Raw genomic sequence first — 22,570 nt, 5'->3', positions numbered from 1 at the left:
AAAGTCTACACGGCGCGAGCTGGGATCGAACCAGGGACCCCAAATACCGGAGGTTAACGCTCTACCACTGAGCCACCGCGCCCCCTTAAAAATTCGTTATGTTTGCAGGCGTATGATGTGCGAGGCCGTAAACCGAGCAAATGTGTGGGCTGGGGGGAAAGCTCCCATGTACTCGCACTGAAATTCAGTATGTCTCGGGATACCGGAATGTTATTACATACAATTTGATATTTGAACTGAGATTCAGTATGGTTGTAGGTTTACGAGGTACGAGGTCATAGGCCGATCAAATGAGATATCAGAGGGTCTAAGGGCAAATCCCCAGACATTTCTTTTTAAATTGATTATGATTAGAGGCTTTTGTGGTGCGAGGCCCTAGTAACGGGGGTCTAGTGGCGAAGCCCCCAATTAGCCGAGGTCTATTAAGTATATAAATGTATTTGGTAATCACTGGAAATTGCATGTATGCCTGTGGACAAAATTGCATAAGTAGCCACGAGAAATGACAATCTTTAAGATAAAAATTTTAAAAAGCTACCAAAATGTACTCTTGAATGAGTTGTATATTATGTTTGCACAGGGGCGAATCCAGAACGGACTCCTGGAGGGGGCGGATGGATTCTTAGGGGGCGGTTGGGGAGGCTAGCAGTGAGAAATTACTTAGATGATCTGAAATTGCAACAAATTACTACTAAAGTACACTGTTAATGGTGGCGCTGGGTAGAGGCGAACGACTTTTCGCCCTCCCCCTGCATCCGCCTATGTGTTTACATGAATGATATAGCTCCTTATACAACCTATGCAGAGTTAATAGTAGTGGATTACTAATTACAAAGATACATGTTACTGCTCGAGGCTCCATATGGTATTTTGTATACACATACAGTACCGGTACATTAATACATTGATTTTGATACATTAATTGCCATTTAGAACTTCATCTCTACTACAATTCTTAATTCTAACTGAAGTGGTACGGTCACAGAGAAACGTATTTTTAAAGAAAGAAAAAAACTCATCAAGAGCAAGAAAAAGAAGTTGCTCCTTAATTTGATTTGATCGATATTTTATGGGCTGTTCAATTAGCAATGGCCTAGCCCATCACGACTAGGAAATGGCCTCATTCAGTGACCACAATAACTCAGAAAGAATTAGAAAAGTAAGCAGCCTGAGTCTAATGAAGAAGCTTGGGCTTGAGACTAAGGTTTCATCCCAGCATTTGACTAGTGTTACAGAAAACAAAGGACAAATTTCCATCAGGACGACCGCTTTAAAAAAGATTTACTACCTTTTCGGTCAAGTATTTCCACTACAATCGAATCTGACAATGAGATTGCTCTCACCTAAGTCGACAGTTTTACTCAATCAAATTTGGAGTAATTGTGACATATTAAGGCACGAAAACCAAATATCAACAGAATGAAGAGAACGCAAGGCTGTCACACGATCAGATACCAAAAGTGTCTTAAAATCTTATTTTAAGCATAGGAATGAAAATCACTTTGTCAATAATTTCGAAAATTTTGCTGATTCGGAACACCCAAATTTTCTGACACGGAGTTTCGAATCCGGATCCAAGATCCGGTTTTTCAGGTCTGGATCCAAGATCCGAAATTTCGGATCCGGATCCAAGATCCGGTTTTTCGGATCCGGATCCAAGATCCGAAATTTCGGATCCGGATCCAAGATCCGTTTTTTCGGATCCGGATCCAAGATCCGTTTTTCGGATCCGGATCCAGTGTCCGGATATCCGGATACCGGATATCCGGACCCAAGTGGATCCGGATATCCGGATCCAAAAATATCCGGATCTGGCCATCCCTACTGTATACCAAAGATCCAGGCGAGATGTCAAGTTTTTAGCTTCATTAGAAGCCGTGAAAAAAGCATTCTTCCTCACTCCTCACTCGAATAACATAACAATGTTTCAACTTACCATAGATGACAATGGTTACGAATATTAATAAACGAATGTTTTTATGCAAAATTGGAAATGCAATACTATTCCCTAACATACAAGAGCTCTACACTTCTATGTGGAAACACTCTCAACAGCAGATGGCAGTGAAACAAAATCCACTTGAATTAAAGTTTTTGTACAACATACTACACCAGAATGCCCATTGCAATAGGGTTGTCAAAATCCTAAATAATTGCTTCTATTGCTCACAAACATTTTGCTTGTCTCACATACACCCAACAGAGACGTTGGCACTGTTATGCAAAATTTCCTCGAAATGCTTTTGGATCTTTTTCTTCTTTAAGCGGCGCACCGCAACTCATTACCTTGAAAGGACCTGTGTTAGTTATTTTGTCTCGTGTGTGCAAGTGATAATAGGGTTACGTCTCTATCTGTGCATTAGAAGTAATTATTTATGCTTTCGACAACCCTATTGAAATGATATTCTGATAGTATGTTGTGCGAAAACTTTAATTCAGCTGGGTTTTGTTTCACTGCCATCTGTTGTTGAGAGTGTTCCCACATAGAAATGTAGAGCTCTTGTATGTTAGGGAATAGTATTGCATTTCCAATTTTGCGTAAAAACATTCGTTTATTAATATTCGTAGCCATTGCCATTTATGGAAAGTTGAAATATTGTTATGTTATTAGGGTAAGGAGTTAAGAAGAATGCTTCTTTTACGGTTTCCAATGAAGCTAAAAATTTGACACTTCACCTGGAACTTTGGTATAAAGTATCATTTACGCCTAATCAGAAATTGTTCTTCTAACGACAGTGTGTCCACTCAAGAACAGTGCAAAATTGTTTAAAAAAGGGAATTTTATAGGGAAGTTTGAAAAATTTCGCTCCGTTATTTCCGTCATGTAGGCAGTACTGAAACAATCGATACACTATCTGCAAGCCTGTTTCATTAGCTTTCAAATGATGTATAATACGTAACATAACCCCAACTACAGGGTGCGCTAGAACGTTTCAAACAAAAATCGGCAAGTGCAAGAGGGGAAAAAGCTACCCCATTCCTATCTCCGGAACGAGGGGGAATATACCCTATGTTCACATAAGCATTTTTGCTTAGAATGACCTCCCCTCCCAAAATCTTTGACTTTCCTCACCGGACACCCTGTATATATATATATATATATATACAGGGTGGCCCATTTTAATCTTTCCACGAAAATATCTCGAAAACTTCTCAACATAAGTGAACCGAACAAAAACTCAAATAGGAAATGCCATGGGGAACATCTAATGGTGTTACCGTGGTGTCCCCTTGAGTCACCCTTCATGAGGGCCCATTAAATGGAAACATGTGGGAGTGATACCTAGTTCGATAGATCTTGAAAAACTACAAAGGATTGGAAAAAAAAACATATCGGTTACCGTATTCAAAATGGCGGCCAAGACATGGTGCCTATATCAAATAAAACGTCCAGTACCATTAGTGAGAAAGCGGTTGGAGATAAATGAACAGAATAAGTGAAACAGGAAAATGGTATGGGGTACGTCGAGAAAGGCGGCCCAGGGTCCAACTTTGAGATTTTAAATGGAAACATGGGTTGGGTGATATTTCTTTAAACACTAAACAACGTTGTGGCAAAACATTTTTCATATGAATCACCGTTTTAAAATTGGCCGGCAAGACATGGTCCCTGTATCAGATAAAACGTCCAGTAGCATTAATATGAAAACAGTTGAAGATAAATGAAGAGAATAAAACTCGTATAGGAAACAATAGAGGGTATTTATTATTCCACGGCTCAAGAACGATGCAGCAGAGAAAAAGATAATTAAAATAACAGTGACTTAATGCAAAGGAGGAAATCTAATTCCTAGAAAATTATCGCTGCAACCTCCCTCCTCTGAAGTGGGAAGGAATTGTGAAATTGCAAATGAGAACCTTAGTTTCTGGAAATTGAATCTACGCAACAAAATTATCTGAAATGTGTTTTTATAAGAAATAGATGTCTCTGTAATGAAAAAAAGTAGATAAAATTAGTGTTAAATGGTACCTTCCATTTTTATTGCATGCAGTGACTTCATGCAAAAATCAATCAACTGAAATGCAAAACAAAATTGTCGAACATTGCAGATTTTACAATGTGAATGAGGTATTACTCACCCCATGTTTCCATATAAAATTTTGAATTTGGCTCTGGGCCCCCGGTGGGTAGTGCGACAATACCATTCCATGTGCCCCATGACCTTTCCTCTTTGAGTTTTTGTTCGGTTCATTTATCATATTAATGGTAGTGGACGTTTCATCTGATACAGGCACCATGTCTTGGCGGCCATTTTTAATACGGTGACCGATATGAAAATTCTTTAGCACTACGCTTTTTAGTTTTAAAAGATCTATCGAACGAGGTATCACTCGCCTCATGTTTCTATTTAAAATTTTAAAGTTGGATCCTAGGCCCCCATAAAGGTCAGCCCTGGGGGACACCGCGACATCATTCGATGTGCCCTATGGCATTTCCTTTTTGAGTTGTTGTTTGGTTCATTAATGTTGAACCTTTTTCGAGATATTTCCGTGGAAAGATTAAAATGGACCGCCCTAGATATATATATATATATATATATATATATAACTAGCAGCGTTCACCCCGCTTCGCTGCGGTCACCCCGGAACGCAATAAACTTTGTTACTTAGATAATTTTTACTTTTTCGCTTTCAAGTGATATGATAAAAACCATAGAAGATTGCACTAATGTTAACATTATATCGCCTGTCATTTATGTTAACCCGCCCCGCTTCGCTGCGGTCACCCCAACCCGCCCCGCTTCGCTGCGGTCATCCCGGAACGCAATAAACTTTGTTACTTAGATAATTTTTACTTTTTCGCTTTCAAGTGATTTATAGCGCCTGTCAGTTATGTTAACCCGCCGAGTCACAGGGTCATGCGGGTTGCATATAAATACGTTTATTTTTATACCTATGATGAACTAATAACAAAGGATTTGTACGTATGGACACCTGAATGGTCAATTATCTCAAGACACTGGTAATTGAAAATTAAAGTGATATGATAAAAAACATCTAGGGTCCACATCCTAACAACCCCCCAAAAATGAAAGAAATCGGTTCAGCCGTATTAGCGTGATGAGCGGACAAAGGATTTTTTGTACGTATTGACACCTGATTGGTCAATTATCTCAAGACACTGGTAATTGAAAATTAAAGTGATATGATAAAAACCATCTAGGGTCCAAATCCTAACAACCCCCCAAAAATGAAAGAAATCGGTTCAGCCGTATTAGCGTGATGAGCGGACAAAGGATTTTGTGCGTTCTCTTTTATATATATAGATATAGGGTGTCCAATATACAATGCAATCCGGAGTTTGGGATAGTAGAACTTTTAAACCTGAGGTGATACACGAATAATGGTTATACCAAAATGAAGCCTTGTTCATACATATATTTTTAAACCAGAAAGCAATGATTGAAGTACACTAGGAACCACACAGTGTTGCCAGATGTAACCGTAGATGTAAATCAATTTTTTTGCAAAACATGTAAATTGACTCATAACTCATACGTATGGATGTTCTGTCGTTAATTTTCAGTTTGTTTAGTTGGAGTAGCTTGGAAACTATGGAGCAGAGAAAAGAATTTTTCATATTCACCGATAACTAATCGGATGAGGCCCCTGTAGGGGGAACTAGGGAAATCGTAGTTTTCATTAATTAACACTCTGAATTGGCAACTTTGCTGATGTTTCAGTGCATCAAAAGGTGTGTTAAGGATCTGTCTACATTATGCAATTCCTGAAAACAATGAAAAACGAACTTTGAAATTATCATGATAAAATTTTTACTTACATGCACCCTGCAACAATGCTATTCATTTCCATGGGGCTAGTTAAAGCAAGAGGTATACAAGAACAATTCTCGAACTATTCAAGACCTGGAAACGAACATTCGCAGTACCATTGAGAACATTAACACTTCTAATCTTCGTAAAGTTGCTGCCAATCTGGTGAAACGTGTGAACCAGTGTTCGAATCAAAACAGGGGACACTCCCAGCATCCACTGTAGAGCTGGTAACTCATTTCTGATATTAGCAGTGTTGCCGGGTGCATATAAGTAAACGTTTTATCATGATAATTTCAAAGTTTGTTTTTCATTGTTTTCAGGAATTGCTTAATGTAGACAGATCCTTAACACACCTTTTGATGCACTGAAACATCAGCAAAGTTGCCAAAGAGTGTTAATTTATAAAAAACTACGATTTTCCTACAGAGGCCTCATCCGATTAGTTAACGGTGGAAATGAAAAATTCTTTTTTTCCATTCCATAGTTTCCAAGCTACTCCAACTAAACAAACTGAAAATTAACGACAGAACATCCATACTTATGAGTTATGAGTCAATTTACATGTTTTGCAAAAAATATTGATTTACACCTACGGTTACATCTGGCAACACTGTGTGGTTCCTAGTGTACTTCAGTCGTTGCTTTCTAGTTTAAAAATATATGTATGAACAATGCTTCATTTTTGGCGTAACCATTATTCGTGTATCACTTCAGGTTCAAAAGTTCTACTATCCCAAACTCCGGGTTGCATTGTATATTGAACACCCTATATATATATATATATATATATATAAAAGGGTGCTTCGAATAAAATCATTTATATATCTTATGGTCCCGCATCGCCGTTGAAATTTAAGAAATCCGTTAAAAACTATAAATTTTCAATATATTTTTTAAAACTACTAAAGAATATAGGACGAGGACCCTATATGGCCTAAAAGTTTCTTCAAGTAAGTAAAAGCAACGCTAAAATAAATAAACTATATTTATATGATATTTTCTGGTCGCGCATCACTGTCAAAAACGCAAAATTTGAGAGTTTAACGTGTTAGTATTATTTTCTTAAAACAGGTAAGATAGGGATACTCACCACAACGGGTTGGCTGCACTTAAAGTTCCATCACCCAACCAGCCATCCAATAGTGTAGCTCTGATGAAGCCGTCTCTAGCACTGTGTCCACACTCTCTACCAGTTATTGAATTTGAACCTATCAGTTGTGTGATTCCTGAAGTAAACAGGCAGATACTCAACAAAGATCAAATGTATTTACTGGACATATCAAAAGTCATCTAGTTAGAACACTGCTCTGAAGAATTTTCAGTTCATGACTGAGCCCTTGTCACATTCAACATGTCTCACTACAGCTAATCGAGTTCTGCGACTGTACATTAGTGTGAAAAGTCCTTCAGATAATGAGACATTTGTCACCTTTATCTTAAAGTTATATATGCCTATGTAGTTTGCCATTAAGTTGAGCAACAATTTGACCGAAAGTCCACATGTTTGCGAGACCATTCAGGAAACGCGGTATTTTGCCAGAAGAGCTGAAGTAAGTTGTAGACCCCGTTATAGAACGGAATGCTTCTTTTGCTCATCCCGAAAATTTGCTTTTGGCGATGGTCATTGATGACAGAAACCACATTCGAGAGCTTAGGTACAGACGACTTTTAAACGCAAGGAAAGCAGCTTTTGAAAATGATCCTATTAGACATTTTTGCCACAAAACATGAACTTTGTAGCTAAGCTGCGTTAAGACACGTTAAGCTTGTGATGGAAGCTTCCGGTATAGTGTGTGGACAGTGCTAGAGACGGCTTCATCAGAGCTACACTATTGTCAAGATCATCCATGCCTACATTTTCGCATAAATCAGAAGAAAAAAAAAATGAAAAAGTGGTATCTTTTAAGTTTTCCATCCCGCGCATATACCGGCTAGGCTAAAATAGACGGTGGTGATGAAAAATGAATGAAATGGTGGAATGAAAAAAGTGGTGGAAATAGGAGAATCCCGAAAAAAAAAGCCACACACGGTGCTTGTCCACCACAAAACTCACTTGGTGCGAGCTGGGATCTAACCAAGAACCCCATGCACAAGAGGTTAACGCTCTAGCACTGTGGCCCCCTGCCCCCGCATAAACCAGACTTTAAAGTTATTAGTAATGGACAAAAGTAAAGGGGAAAGTGGAAATTTGTAGGGGACGAATTACGTGAAATTATAAATTCGTAAATACAATTGTAAATAATACACTCTAATTATTGGATGGCTGGTTGGGTAGTGGAACTCAAAGTGCAACCATTACCTCGTACTAAGTAGCGTCCTTCTGTTACTTGTTTTAAGAAAGAAAAAAAGTCAAACTCTCAAATTTTGCTAAATTCGCAAATTTTGCAAATTTTTGACAGAGATGCGGGACCGGAAAGTACTATATAAATATAGTTTATTTATTTTAAAGTTGTTTTTAATAGTTGAAGAAACCTTTAGTCTATATAGAGTGATCATCCTATATTCTTAAGTTCTTTTACAAAAATATTGAAATTTATTGTTTTTACCGGGTTTATCAAATTTCAACGGCGATGCGGGACCGGAAGATAAATAAAAAAAAAATTCTTCTTGGGTTTTTTTCTTGTCTTTACAAATTGCAACTTTTGCTCACTATAGCGTTCAGAAAATAGAAAAATGATTATTTTCCGAACCATATATATATATATATATATATACACAAGGCGTTAATGAACTATATCGACAAACTGTAAGAGGTGATTCCTTATATCAAAATAAGAGAAAAAGTTCATATGGACCTGTGGGCAAAAGTGCATAGTTTCAGAGCTAGGGCTGTCCAAAATCGCAAAAAAGCCAAATTTCAAGAGACCCTATTTCGAATTCGAGAGGCTGTGGATGGTGGTCCTTATCAGCGTAAAGGATGTCACGCATACGCAATTCAAAAATGCATATTTCATTAATGTTCAATGGGTGTACAGAGTATTCTATTCAGGGTAAAATTCCGAGACATGCCATCAACCGAATTTTGAGATATGCTCTGACATTGTGAGTGGTCCAAACTAGGCAAACGGTAAGCCTTGGTAGCAGTGTACACGGAATCCTTTGGCGCGATTTCGGAAGTGTTAAGGCGCGATCGTCAACAGCACGGTCTTTCGTACTCGGGAAAACGCATGCTGCAATGTTTTCTTTCACGCCTATAAATGAAGAAAACGTGAAATATACCTTGACGAAATACATCACATCACACGTTATTCCGAACACAAAAGAACATGGAGCTGCCAGTTCCTAACACTTCCGACTTCCCTCCAAAGCATTGGATGTCCATTGTTGTCAAGGCTTACTTCCTGCCTACTTTAGATCCTCCTTGAAATCAGGGTATATCTAAAAACTCGATTGAGAGCATATCTGAGAATTACACCATGTAGGGAATACCCTGTATACCCTTAAAATTGACGAAATATGCCTTTTTTTGAATTCTGTATGCGTGGCTTACTTTACGCTGATAAGGACCACCATCCACAGTTTCTGAAATTCGAAATAGGGCCTGTTGAAATTTGGCTTTTCCGCGATTCTGGACAGCCCTAACTTTTCGCCATATATGCATATGAACTTTTCCTCTTATTTTGACGTTAGAAATCAGCTTTCACAGTTTGTCGGTATAGTTCATTAACACCCTGTATACATACATATATATATATATATATATATATATATATATATATATATATATATATATATATATATATATATATATATATATATATATATATATATATATATATATATGATGTGTGTGTGTGTTGATGTGCTGTTTCATAACAAATAAAAGTTTAGAATTTATACATAAAGTTAAAATATTAAAGTCTAGAAAAATCGCTAATATAAATAAATGTTCTAAAAAGACATGACAAATCTAAACTTCAAACATTATGTGTTGTAAAGTTTACTAAATAATTAGTATCGATTAATGAGGTTTAATCACAAATTAAGGAAGACAATGAAACAAGCAATGGGAAAGACGAAAAGAAAGTAATATGAAGGAAGAAGGGTAGTTTGTCTTGTTAGTTGCTTAAATCCTAAGTATTTATTTAGTTCTTAGTCTGCTTTGCTGTGCAAAAGACCACCGTATTAAAATAACAATAATATAATAAGTTTTATAGAAGATAGTCCTAAATTCTGTTTGTAGTTTACTGTTGGAAAAACATCTTTCAGGGTTACAGCTTGGGCGTTATATTTTGCAGAAAAGAAGGCAAAACTTTTTGTAAGCAATCATTGCTCTAGTTTTAGTCATACAAAAATATCCAAGGCTCCGCTCTTCTAATTACCATTCAGGTGAGGTAAAATAAAGGTCATGTCATCAGCTTTGGTGGATCACAGCAACGTCAAAAGTGATGACTAAAATTCCACATGGACAATCAACACGAACCATTCAAACTCTGAACAGTAAAAAGTTTAGAAGTCTCCAACTTTCACGAAATATAAAATTAAATAAATACTAACCTTGTATCCCGAAAGAATATTTCTTTTATATCACTTCAGCTCTCTCTCTCTCTCTTGCAGTCTTCCTAAGTCACTTCTCTTTTGGCTATTCCTTTCCTTGAATATTCATCCACGGAGGAATGAAACTCCAAAACTAAGGATATGACGAAGCAGTAATCACTTTTTTGTGTAGTTTGTAGAATCTCACACATCTTCACTTTTGAGTTTTTATCCTTGAAAAATGAATTGTAATAATTTAAATTATATAAATTATTTGCAGAAGTTTACCATTAGTAATGGTAATATCAGTGCAAAATTACAAGTAGCTTTGTAGTATTATTGAATAATAGTCTAGTGGTATCAGACTGATGATGTTCTACGCAGTAATGAGGAAGTTTATGAAAGCATAGACATTGTAGGTTATAGTACGTCCTAACGTACTACAGATAGGCAAAAGTTAAGTTATTACCCGAAAAGCGATATTTAAATAGTGCACTCAGTATGATTACTGCCTGCTCAAATACACAGTTTCATTCAGTACTTTCGATTAAACAATACTTGTATTCCTATAGTCACTAAAACTCTATTAGTAGATATCATCATGAATTGACAACAGACTGAATATCAGTTATGAAAATATCACTTTTTGGATGGCATTTGTCCTTTGTTTCTCCCGGTTTAACCTCCCCAAAAAAACTTTAGTAAAATGTGATTTCTCGTACGGAAAAATAATAATGCAACGGAAGTAACCAGAACACCGAGAAAAATATAGTAGCAAGAGGGTTAAAATGGTGGAAAGCTGCGCGTAAAATTTGAACATTATTCATTAATTTGGTATATTTACAATTTTAGTTAGAACGAAAATCCAGCACAGCTCTCATATTGTTACAGTATACTTCATCACCCGAAAAACGAAACCAATAGCAGTTTACAGGAAAAACAGAAAATTTGTTGATATGTCTAAATGTATTTTTAATATTTCAGCTGCTTCATAGATTAACGCCTGTTGAAGAGGACAGGGAAAGCCTAGAGCAAGTTGAGGGCTTACTTAGACCTTTACAAGTGGAAATGTTACATACGACTGGTAATTTACCAAAAAAGTAAGTACATGTTTTTTTGTTACTAAAGCTAAAGTGATATTCCCGTGTGCGTGGGTTTTCTCGGGGTTCTCCCGTTTCCTCCCACTTTATTCATTTCACCATTTCATTCATTACTCATCATCACCGTCTCCTTTAGCCCAACCGGCATAACCGTGGGACGTAAAACTCAATGATTTCATTTTTAAAGTGATATTCATATTGTCCATCACTGTGTATGGGAGGTGCGATAAGGGAAAATGTTTTTTGTTATGTGAGTTCACTACATTTTAATACAAGAAACTCCTCATGATGATCAATCAATATCGTAATGTGCTTATTCGCAAAGTAATGTGCTACTTACTTCATACACACTTAAAACCAATAATTGTGCAGCAAAGTAATATTTTGAGAACGTCTTCAGAAACAATTAGGTGAAAGAGTAAATTTTTAAACTATATAAGTAATTTTCATTTTCTATTAATAAATCATATAAACATAATTTACCTGAGAAATAATATAAATGAATGGCAAGCAATTAATCATGTATATACAACTAGAAGTGTAACATAAAAACATTTTATCTACACTAAGAACATTTATTGTTATCTAGATCTATAACAATATCAGACCCATTATATAACAACAAAAATTTTACAATAAATTGCCGATTCAAAGACGAGAGTAATATGAAAATCTAACGAACATTTAATTTCATAATGGGTAGGAAATATGACAAATGAACGCATTGAAACAATATTACAGAAGAAATGTCCAACTTAAATATATGTATTAATCAGCTAACTTAAAGAGACTGGCTCAGAACAAGCATCTGCTTATGTTAGCATTTATTACAAATATAAATATTAGAAATATATAAATTTAGCAATTTTCTGAAGGTACTTGTTGGCAACACTGGATACACAATGATAATAAATTAATAATTAATAGAATATCAATATAACATACCTCGTTCTTTAAGTATTTCAAAATTATTAAACGCTCGTCATCTTCTATTGGAGCATACGAATCCATTTGTAACCTGAATTTATTTATTATCAACTTTTCATTCGTATCCTGCGAGGCCATTTTCACTGGAATAATTAAGACAGAATAACAAATAACAGCAACAACAATAGGAAAGAGAGAACCACACTGTTGAGTTGATTTTGAGTTTAACGTCCCGTTCAGCAACGAGGCTATTTGAGACGTGGACCTACTGATTAACGTGGAATCCGAACCACATGAGCTCCCGCCGGGAATCGAACCCGGGCCTCCCACGCCAAATGCGCGTACGCCAACCGCTTAGCCACGGAGGAGCTCAGTGAGAACCACACTGTCTCAGTGGCAGAGCGTTCCTTCTGGTGTGTGGGATTTCTGGTTCGATTCCAGCTCACGTCAAGTGAACTTTGTGGTGGACAATTGCCATGTGCTTGAATTTTCTTTCATTCTTCCGTTAATCATGGGACGTTAAACTGAAAAAAAGAAGAGGTTGGAATGGAGTCAGTAAGGGCCTAATTTAGACATACTATTTTGGCTATCACTTGGTGGCACTGAGGAGAAAAACTGAAAGTATATATGGTAAGATAGATGCGTTTCACGGAGTTTTTATAAATACTGTCAGGACTTGTTGAGTCAAAGTGATAATCTGACAGATTAAGTTGCCATTTACTTTCTTCATTCACTTTGCTCATCTGTTGTACAGAAATTTATACACTGTAATGCTATATTTAAGATTGCCTGCTCGGTCGTACGGGTTATACAAAAAAAAAAAAAATAAATAAATAAATAAATAAATAAATAAAATAAAAAATAAAAAAAAATAAATAAAAAATAAAAATTAACAGGGTATGGGAACATAACGGGCGCCCTATGCTCGTCGTAACGTAAAGTTTCATCTGACTGGCACAGAAGCTGTTAGCATTTACTAGTATACTTAGATCTCGGTTTACGCTGACGCTAACTTCACTCTGGTTGAGAGTCCATAGGCACACACTTTATCCCGAACCTGTTCTCATGTACATATTTAGAATTTGCTCTGATCTTCTTTCTCATATATGCGAGACATCAGTCAGTCAAGACATACGAAGACGGAAAACAATCGAAATTGTACCTGAATATTATTTTGAAGTCCGTCATTTCAGGAATTAAGATCACGTAGTGATCTTATTTGTATTTTGAACTTAGCAAATTTATTTTCTTTATGGCTTCAAAAATTTGTGTATACAACTTTGATTGGTATTTATGGTGACATGGTTGCAGCTGTCAATTGTTTTTGCAGAGAGACTGGAGTGAAAGTTCATGGCCGAGCGAGAAGGCAGGCTGCGTTAGAAAAGACAAATGAACTTCAAAAATCCATTGATGGCTGGGAAGGAAAAGACATAGGCCAGTGTTGTAATGAATTTATTCGAGGTAAGTTGTCTCAAAATGATTGTATGGAGAAAATCTTACCAGTCTTGTTTTGTGCTGTTTCTAGGTTCTGTTTCTTTTGTGATGTAGTAGTGACATTGAATTTTGAATTTCGAAGCTTTTTTTTTTTTTTTTTCCTTATTACAAACTCCGTGATTTTCAAGGAGCTTCAAAGGAGATAATGAGTGTGTGTGTGTGTGTGTGTGTGTGTGTGTGTGTGTGTGTGTGTGTGTGTGTGTGTGTGTGTGTGTGTGTGTGTGTGAGTGTGAGAGTGAGAGTGTGAGTGAGTGACGTTAGACTTTATACATTATAAATACAAAATTTATTGTCGGTTGCAGAAGTGTATCCTGTCTCACATAAGCTATTGTATGAACTCAGGAACAGATGGTCCGATATCAGTATAGGTTTTCGTAAATTAAAAGTAGATTATTAATATAAACAAGAATTGGTTAATTATATAGTATAAGGAAAAATTGTTGATTCCTCCATTTTCTCTTGTAATTCAGCCGTCATGGATGTATTCGTTAATATCGACACTGAATTGTCAAACGTAAGAGACGTAAGTTTGAATTTCTAAACACCGACTTCAAAAGTGAAAAAAGTGTGTGCACCCTTCGGGTTCGACTCCTGGATCAGTTAAACTTTTTAACTCGGAATTTTCATTGAATTGTTGTAAAGAGAATCTCATGTAAGGAAAAATTGATTGATTTCTCCATTTCTCATAATGCAATTTCCTTTAAATCAATGAACATTGTAGCCTAATTTGATTATTCATTCGGTAGATATTAAACAAACCAAGTTCTGTTAAGGCGGATGATGTAGATGTACCTTGTTTTGGTTATGATTTTAATTTGATAGTACTTCAAATGCTGGTAAAAGACTTGTATGCTTATTTAATGCTATTTAGAGTATTTAATTTGGAAAACACATCGTAAATAAACGTTCATCCTTTTCAGTTGAGTTGAGTTGATTTTGAGTTTAACGTCCCTTTTAGCAGCGAGGCTATATGAAACGTGGACCTACTGATTAACGTGGGATCCGAAACACACGAGCTCCCGCCGGGCGTTCATCCTTTTGTTACGCAAATTAAACAGTATGTTGAGCTAAACCAGTAAGCTAATGAAGACCAGAGTTTTACCAGGAATCGATCTTAAAACTATATACCATACAACACTAACGACGGATGCCTGGGAGTTTTGGACCTTATCTTTGTTACTAAGTTCTTAATTTATTTTAAATAGCTTCTAAATGTCAAATAATTGTTACAAGTAGAGATACTGATAAGATATATTTAGAATTAAATAACACAGACTTGTATTTTTTAAAGACTCTCCTTAACGCTGTTTAACATCGTTTCTTTCAGAGGATGTCCTTAGAAAACTAAGTTCCGGCAAACGGTTAACAGAACGACGAGTATTTCTTTTCGATGGCCTGATGATCCTTTGTAAACCAAACAACAAACGATCGTCAGTCACTGGACCTATGGGTGAATATCGTCTCAAAGAACGCTTCTTCATACGGAAAGTGGAAATAATCGACCGAGAAGACACGGAAGGTTTGTTATATTTGTGTTACAAGGAAATCTGGATAATATTGTAGTGAATACTGCCACGGAATATAGATAATGTTCACTTTCTCATAGAAACTTCCAAACTCGATTTACGTAAATCTGTAATTTAAAATGTATGTGGCAAGGGTTATTACCTTAAGGGTTATTTTTCAGTTACTTTTGACATCTATATATATAAAAGAGAACGTACAAATCCTTTGTTCCCTCATCACGCTAATACGGCTGAACCAATTTCTTTCATTTTTGGGGGGTTATTAGGATTTGGACCCTAGATTGTTTTTATCATATCACTTTAATTTTTAATTACCAGTGTCTTGAGATAATTGACCATTCAAGTGTCCATAACGTACAAATCCTTTGTTAGTTCATCATAGGTAAAAATAAACGTATTTATATGCAACCCGCATGACCGTGTCACTCGGCGGGTTAACATAAATGACAGGCGATATAATGTTAACATTTACTGCAAGCATATTTCACGGGTATTAAACACATGAGATATGGAGTTGTGCATTTAAATTTTCATTTCAACCCAGCGAAGCGGGTAATATATGCTAGTCCAGGATAAATGAAATAAGTCAATTTTAAAATGTTTTGTAAATAGTCGTATAGAAAATAATTAAAATCTGTTGGAAGATACTGTATATGTCTTAATTATGAGTGACCGTCATGAGTGATGTTTTCAACAAATCCTAACTAGAAATACAGTTTGCAGTATAATTACGTTGATATGTGCAGTATATTGTCTAAACCTGGGAGTGTTTGAAATATGGTGTGGCAATTATTGCGGGATGTAGAGAAATTGGTTTACTTTCACATCACAGAAGTTGGAGTTGTATATTTCATATAAATTCTATACATGATATATTTATTCTTACGATGACACTGATTAGCAGCTGGTGTGAAAGTATAATATTTCCTGTTAGTAGAATGTGAGAGTAGCTCTGATACATAATTCTGTATTACTCAGCTTCTTTAAAAGGACATTTAAATATGACTCGGGTTATTACAACGCTTTAAAAATTACAATAATTCTGTATCTGTAAATAATACCGTTGTTGGAGTCAATTTTCTGTGCTACAGCGCATTATTCACAGCATTCTGGATAATTTTCTTCGTTCCGTGAAGAAGGGTTTTGATTGTATATTCAAATAGATATGATTATGAAAGTGTTGTATTAATAGATATGATGTTTAAAATATTGTCTTTAAAGTAATGTCCTTCGAGTTCATGTTTCGGCCTTTCAAGAAAGGAGAAAGTCACCGGAGCAAAACCAGGGCTACAGTAGGGGTGGTAGCATGTGTCATCTGATCTATCTTGATTTCCAGAGTCGTGTGGAGTGTAAGTAATTTGACATTGTAGAAAAAAGACTTGCTATTTTCAGCTTTCATCATCTTCATTTTTTGAATTTTCCTTCATTGACCTAATTAATACGAGTATTCATTGCGTTGCAATCCTGCGAGAAAGTAATGAGTTGATCCTTCCACTCCCAAACGAATGTTGCAAAATTTTTCCGGTATGAAGGAAGTTGTTGCATGTCTATAATGTAGTTCATATCCAACACGTGATTCGAAAGGATTTATGCTATTTCATCGCGTGGGTTTGTGATAGATATTGTTTGTCGAACCTAGTCAAATCCATTCGTTTGGGACGTCCTGTACACTTATCCTGAAAGCACCACATGCAACTGACAGGATGCCCGTCAGCATTTTAGACAAAGTTAGTTAGTTCACCTCATGAATCACAGCCCGACAAATTCAGTCCGGATCGTAATTGTATACCTTTTCATTGTTTCTAAACATAGTTGTGGTTTTACTTTTCAGTATCTTCGACAGTATTTGTTCCATACTTTCTTGTTTTAATAATACGAAAATGTTACTTCATTTGTTGGTTTGACTGGTACGAAATGACGGTTCTTCTTTTGTGCGTGTGTTTTCTCTTGATTTTTAAGTGCATATAGTAATGATTCATAAAGTGTCTATTTATTTGGTAGTATTTTGTTACTAGTAAAGTTTAAGATAGTTGTTAACAAGATTATTGTCTGCGAGTTTTAAATAAGTTAAAATTTTGCTTGTTGAAACGTTCTCTGTTTTCTATGTGGTTTACTAAAATTGTCTTTTCATTTTATAGAATTAAAGTACGCCTTTGAAATCGCACCAAGAGTGCAGCCGAATGTGATATTAGTAGCTAAGTCTGCAGAAGAGAAAAATAATTGGATGGCTGATCTAGTTATGCTGAATACGAAGAGGTAAATTCTAATATATGATTTCAAATTATAGTTAATTATATAATTTATACATATATTTTTTTGGTGTTTTTGTAACTAGGTTCAACCCCTGTTATATTCTTAGTGTATTTGATTTCGGAATTACAGTATTACGTGTTAATTAGCCACCTGCTTAATTTGGCCTAATTTTTATAAAACCAACATTTTCCCGTAAGATATACTTTACTTATTACTCTGTAAGTTGTTTACCTGTTTAGCTTGGAAGTAGTCTCGTTGAAGCAATTTGTTTCAATTTTGCTAATGCAATGCAAGATTTTATATTAGTATCTAAAACATACTTACGTATGGATTGAGGTGATGATTTATTCAGGGCAGCTCTCTGGTTACCACGGCTACTGCGGTGGGTACCTTACCAGCTCCCTTTCAGTCACTATATCCATTCCAATGGACATGTAGTTTATCGTTTTTTTTTTTTTTTTTTTTTTTTAATGCTTGTAATGGAATGCTTTAGTTAAGAAATATTGGTACCTTAGATGGGCACTAGATTCTACTATTAATAGAAAGCCTTTTCATCTGAGATTTTCTTTTTGATTCTCTGAAATACAGAAATATTTTTTATTTTTTAACAACATATAAAGAACGAAAAAGTGTTAACTGGACCGGGACTCGAACTCGGGATCTCCACCATACCATGCCGATGCGTTTAACCACTACGCCTTTCAGTCCGCCCAGAACAACCAAACACCCTTTCATTCCTTTAGTTAGTGCTTTCTACACAGACCAGATGGCTTGTACCACGATCTAGCTGCTGTGCTTGGACAATCCAGTCTCCATATATTGAGAACACCTTTTTAACGGTTGTGATTTCATATATTAATGAAAGGAGGAGACTCATTTTTACACACCAGATACTCTGTAGGTGCGAATTCAATAACATACAAAGAGCGAAACCCAAGAGTCTCTGTCCAAAAGAGCAGAAATAATGACATTGAAGCAAATATGCTGACCACCACTACCCAATTGAAAGTCCAGCTATAATCTTTCATGAGTTGTGGCGCCAGGGGTATTTTGTTATTTATTTTAAAGTTTATTTGAGATTTTTATAAGTTGCATGTTATGGAACTCGCAGTATAAATTTATGTTTATGCATTTGTACGTTGAGTGTCAATTGTCAATATAGTCTTACAGCCATACTAAATTCCTCAGGGAAAGTACTTACTTTTATTTCTTTTAAACTATTGGAATAGTGTAAACGTGAAGCTATTTCGAAACGATTGATTTGTTGACTATCTTGTAAGGAAATTTTCTCTTGAAAGTTAGTTTGATTCAAATTACTGAAATTACATTAAAATGAACGCAATTAGTAAGTTGATGCATATTGTATAAATGAGTAATTCGTTAGTTGTGTGTTCCACTTGTTCCAAAATTTTGAAAAGTTTTATCTTTATAACTGTATCCTCTCTGTTCACTTGGAGTAATCTTAACATTAGAACAATTGACTCAAGCTTCTATTAGTTATTATATAATCTTGATATAGTTCCTTAAGTTGTTAATTGGTAAGTATAATATTTTGCTTCTTCTTGTAGCATGTTAGAACGTACCTTGGATAGCATTCTTTTGGATGAAGAGAAGAAACATCCTTTACGATTGCCGTCTCCAGTTATCTACAGGTTTGCAGAAGCAGACTCAGGGTCCAATATTGTTTTGGAAGAGAGAGAAAATGCAGGAGTGCCTCTTATTAAGGTATGTGCAAAACAGTATATAGACAATATATATAACTCTCTCGTAATAAATAGAAGATTCTCTAGGTATTCTAATGATGCTTTCAATTGAAAACCTATATTGAAGCTAAAATTTTCATCTGCTCGACTATAGATGTACTTTAGAATCGGAGCATATGCTTGTTTTGGTGTCCGCTGTACATAAACACAGCTTATTATTGGAAATAAGTTGAAAAGGACTCGGCGAACTTTACACTTTTCGTATCAACGCTGATCCACTTTGCGTGTTCTCTGCACCATTATTTTCGCGTCATTTGCGGTGATCAGTGGTTTGGAAATTGCAATCCCGATCTCGGATATTCAGGTAAAAACTCCCATCGGGGACTAATTGTTGCAATAAGGTGTTCCAGGTACTGATTAAGTTACTCAGTTACTTTGTCGCATTCGCTCTACGGCCCTTAATAACAATCCTCTTCAATGCTCGGCGATCACTGTCACCGAGGTTTCTCTCCGTTTACAATAAGTGCTCTTCGCCGGAGTCCTTTTGCAATAAGTTCTATAGACCGTCATAACTTTCTTCATTGTGTCACGCGACACACCCGACACACGGACCACCATAGACAGACTTATTTCGACTAACCGCACACCTATAATTTGGCCTTTTGGAAAAGGATCTATTTTGTATCACCATCATATGGCGCTTCAACACACGCCTCCATTCTACCCCACTTGACATACTACAGACGATCTTTTATTACCAGTAACAACGGCCAGGAGCTGTACACACATCCTCAGTGTTACCATCTCTTACATCTTAACGTCTTGCAACTACTAATGTTGCATCTACTAGTGCAGGCCTGCCCATGAATTGGCTCCCGGAGCCGAAGCGTGAGCGACAACGAGCGAAGATAAGAACAGGTGAGCACAGGTGTTGGTAGCTCCGCCCCTTCCACTGCATCCGATAAGTGTTGCCAACCACACATGATGGTAAAAAACCTACGGCCAAGCCTGGTCACAAATTTGCACGATGTTGAAGCATTGAGCAGACGCAAGCGTGAAATGTGCAGGTGTGCTCTCCCCCTCCCCATTTCGAAAGCAGTGACGCGAAAACACTGCAGGAAATAAAATTGGTACGTTTTTTGATCTAGGAAGACGCATGATAGAGGTTACAGTTAGCGTTGAAGTAACTAACAAATGAAAAAGAAAGAAAGAAAGAAAGAAACGAATATTAAACATGTCAGCTTACAGACGTAAAAACGACTGCAAAAATCGGAAACGAATTGTTTCAGGCCTTTTTTTAGCTTGCTTACACAATTCGTGACATTGCATTACATTAGCACTCGGTCTGTAACTTGTCACTCGCTTCACGTTTGCTAAGTTGTGAACGCCTTTCGTTGCTAGATTGATAGCAGAACGACGGGAGGTTGAAAATAATAATAATAATAATAATAATAATAATAATAATAATAATAATAATAATAATAATAATAATAATAATAATAATAATAATGCGTATTATAATTATTATTATTATTATTATTATTATTATTATTATTATTATTATTATTATTATTATTATTATTATTAATAGTAGTAGTAGTAGTATTCGGACCAAAGACGGATGAAAATGGGGATTTGAGGAAATTCATAACGAGGAATTGCATAGTTTATACCGCTCACTTAACATTGTTAGGGTCATTAAGTGTAGAAGGCTCAGGTGGCCATTCCGTGTAGCCAGAATGGAAGAAATTAGAAATGCTTTCATAATTTTAACTGAAAACCCAATTGGAAGAAGACCACTAGGAAGACCTAGACGTAGATGGGAAGACAATATTAAGATGGATCTTTCAGAAATAAGAGTACAGAGTAGAAACTGGATCCAGTTGGCTAAGGACAGAAGTTAGTGGAAATATGTTGTAACCGCCGCATTGAACCTTCGGGTTCCATAGGCCATAGAGTTAGTTAGATATTATTATCTAAAAGAAATGTTCAAATGTTGTTAAGAGACAATTACACAGAAGAACTGAGTTCCGACCAAACACTAATTTGCCGGAAGGAAATCCCAGTGCAGTTCAGCCCACTTTAAGCGTTATCCGTGCAATCCACGTTTCATGTTCAAGACATTGGGAATAATTGTTCGTATCATTCAGTTGGAACGTTCCCTTCCAAGTTTACGCTATTACAGTAGGCCTACAACATCGTGACTTTCAAAACCAGTCAGTAACTATCGAAGAAAGACAAGCATGTAGCTTCAGTCGTTGATATGATTTAACATTCTTTTTCACTTTTAACAAGCCACCGGCAAGCAACCAGCCAGGGACAATATATTTTTCCTTATTAAAAAGACACTCCTTGTTAAAAAAAAAAAAAAAAAAAAAAAAAAAACTAATGGTACCCACTAATGGTCACTCTTAAAAATGGAAAATCTCTTTGGCTCTCTTAATATTTTGTTTGATTCTTTGCGATCAAAGTAACATTAAAAGTGGAAAAAATGAAATGAAATCTTTGGGTTTTACGTCCCACGGTTATACCGGTTAGGCTAAAGGAGACGGTGATGATGAGTAATGAATGAAATGATAGAATGAAGAAAGTGGGAGGAAATGGGAAAACCCCGAGAAAACCCACGCATACGGTGTTTGTCCACCGCAAAGTTCACTTGGCGGGGGCTGGGATCGAACCCGGGACCCCAAGCACCAGATGTGAACGTTCTACCACTGAGCCACCGCGGCCCCACTTTAAAAGTGGAGTAAGAAATACTATTCTTCCTATTGATAGTGTAATAGTGGCTTCTAATCTCCACAACCAACCCCTTGCTAAGCCTATTCGTACACACATACATGCATAAGCTAATTTTCTGGAGATAATACTTAGATAATTACAAACAAGTGCTACAGTATTTTTTTTTCGTATCAACAGATTATCTCTTTTCCTAAAAAGCGAAACAACATACCCACACTCGGATTAAGAACTTGATAATATATATATATTGAAAACTGGTTTTCCATTGGGCAAACTGGCAAATTTTTATAAATGTAAGCGATGGTTTGGTTCCACCACATCCTTCTTTAACAAAAGGAAAGAAAAAAGAAGAAAAGGAACGTACATAGTTTATCATTTGATTGCTGTTACCAGTTTGTGTTGTCTATAGTTAACGGTTACCACATTGTAAAAAACACTATACACTAAATGGCAATCAGTTACCATACATACTTTGTTTTTTATTTGGTAAGCTAGTGATTACCGCCAAGGTTGACAACACTTCCGCTCCTCTAAGGACAAAACCCGAAGATTCACGAAGCACGAACAATGGTATT

At 36.2% G+C, this 22,570-nt stretch overlaps 1 protein-coding gene across 1 annotated transcript in view; it reads left to right on the top strand.

The window, feature by feature from the left end:
* The window catches only part of Sos (Son of sevenless guanine nucleotide exchange factor), a 231,250-nt gene that overhangs the window by 60,237 nt on the left and 148,443 nt on the right, over positions 1 to 22,570 (top strand). The window contains exons 8-12 of the mRNA XM_081728247.1: positions 11,238 to 11,353; positions 13,611 to 13,741; positions 15,102 to 15,293; positions 17,439 to 17,556; positions 19,122 to 19,278. Coding sequence (XP_081584373.1) covers positions 11,238 to 11,353; positions 13,611 to 13,741; positions 15,102 to 15,293; positions 17,439 to 17,556; positions 19,122 to 19,278 — 714 coding nt within the window. The remainder of the gene's footprint in view (positions 1 to 11,237; positions 11,354 to 13,610; positions 13,742 to 15,101; positions 15,294 to 17,438; positions 17,557 to 19,121; positions 19,279 to 22,570) is intronic.

Source organism: Thermobia domestica, chromosome 10 (assembly GCF_964235325.1).
Source record: "Thermobia domestica chromosome 10, izTheDome1.hap1.1, whole genome shotgun sequence".
Classification (NCBI taxonomy): Eukaryota; Metazoa; Arthropoda; class Insecta; order Zygentoma; family Lepismatidae; genus Thermobia; species Thermobia domestica.
The sequence above is the reverse complement of the archived record's forward strand: the minus strand, read 5'-3'. Positions and strand labels throughout refer to the sequence as shown.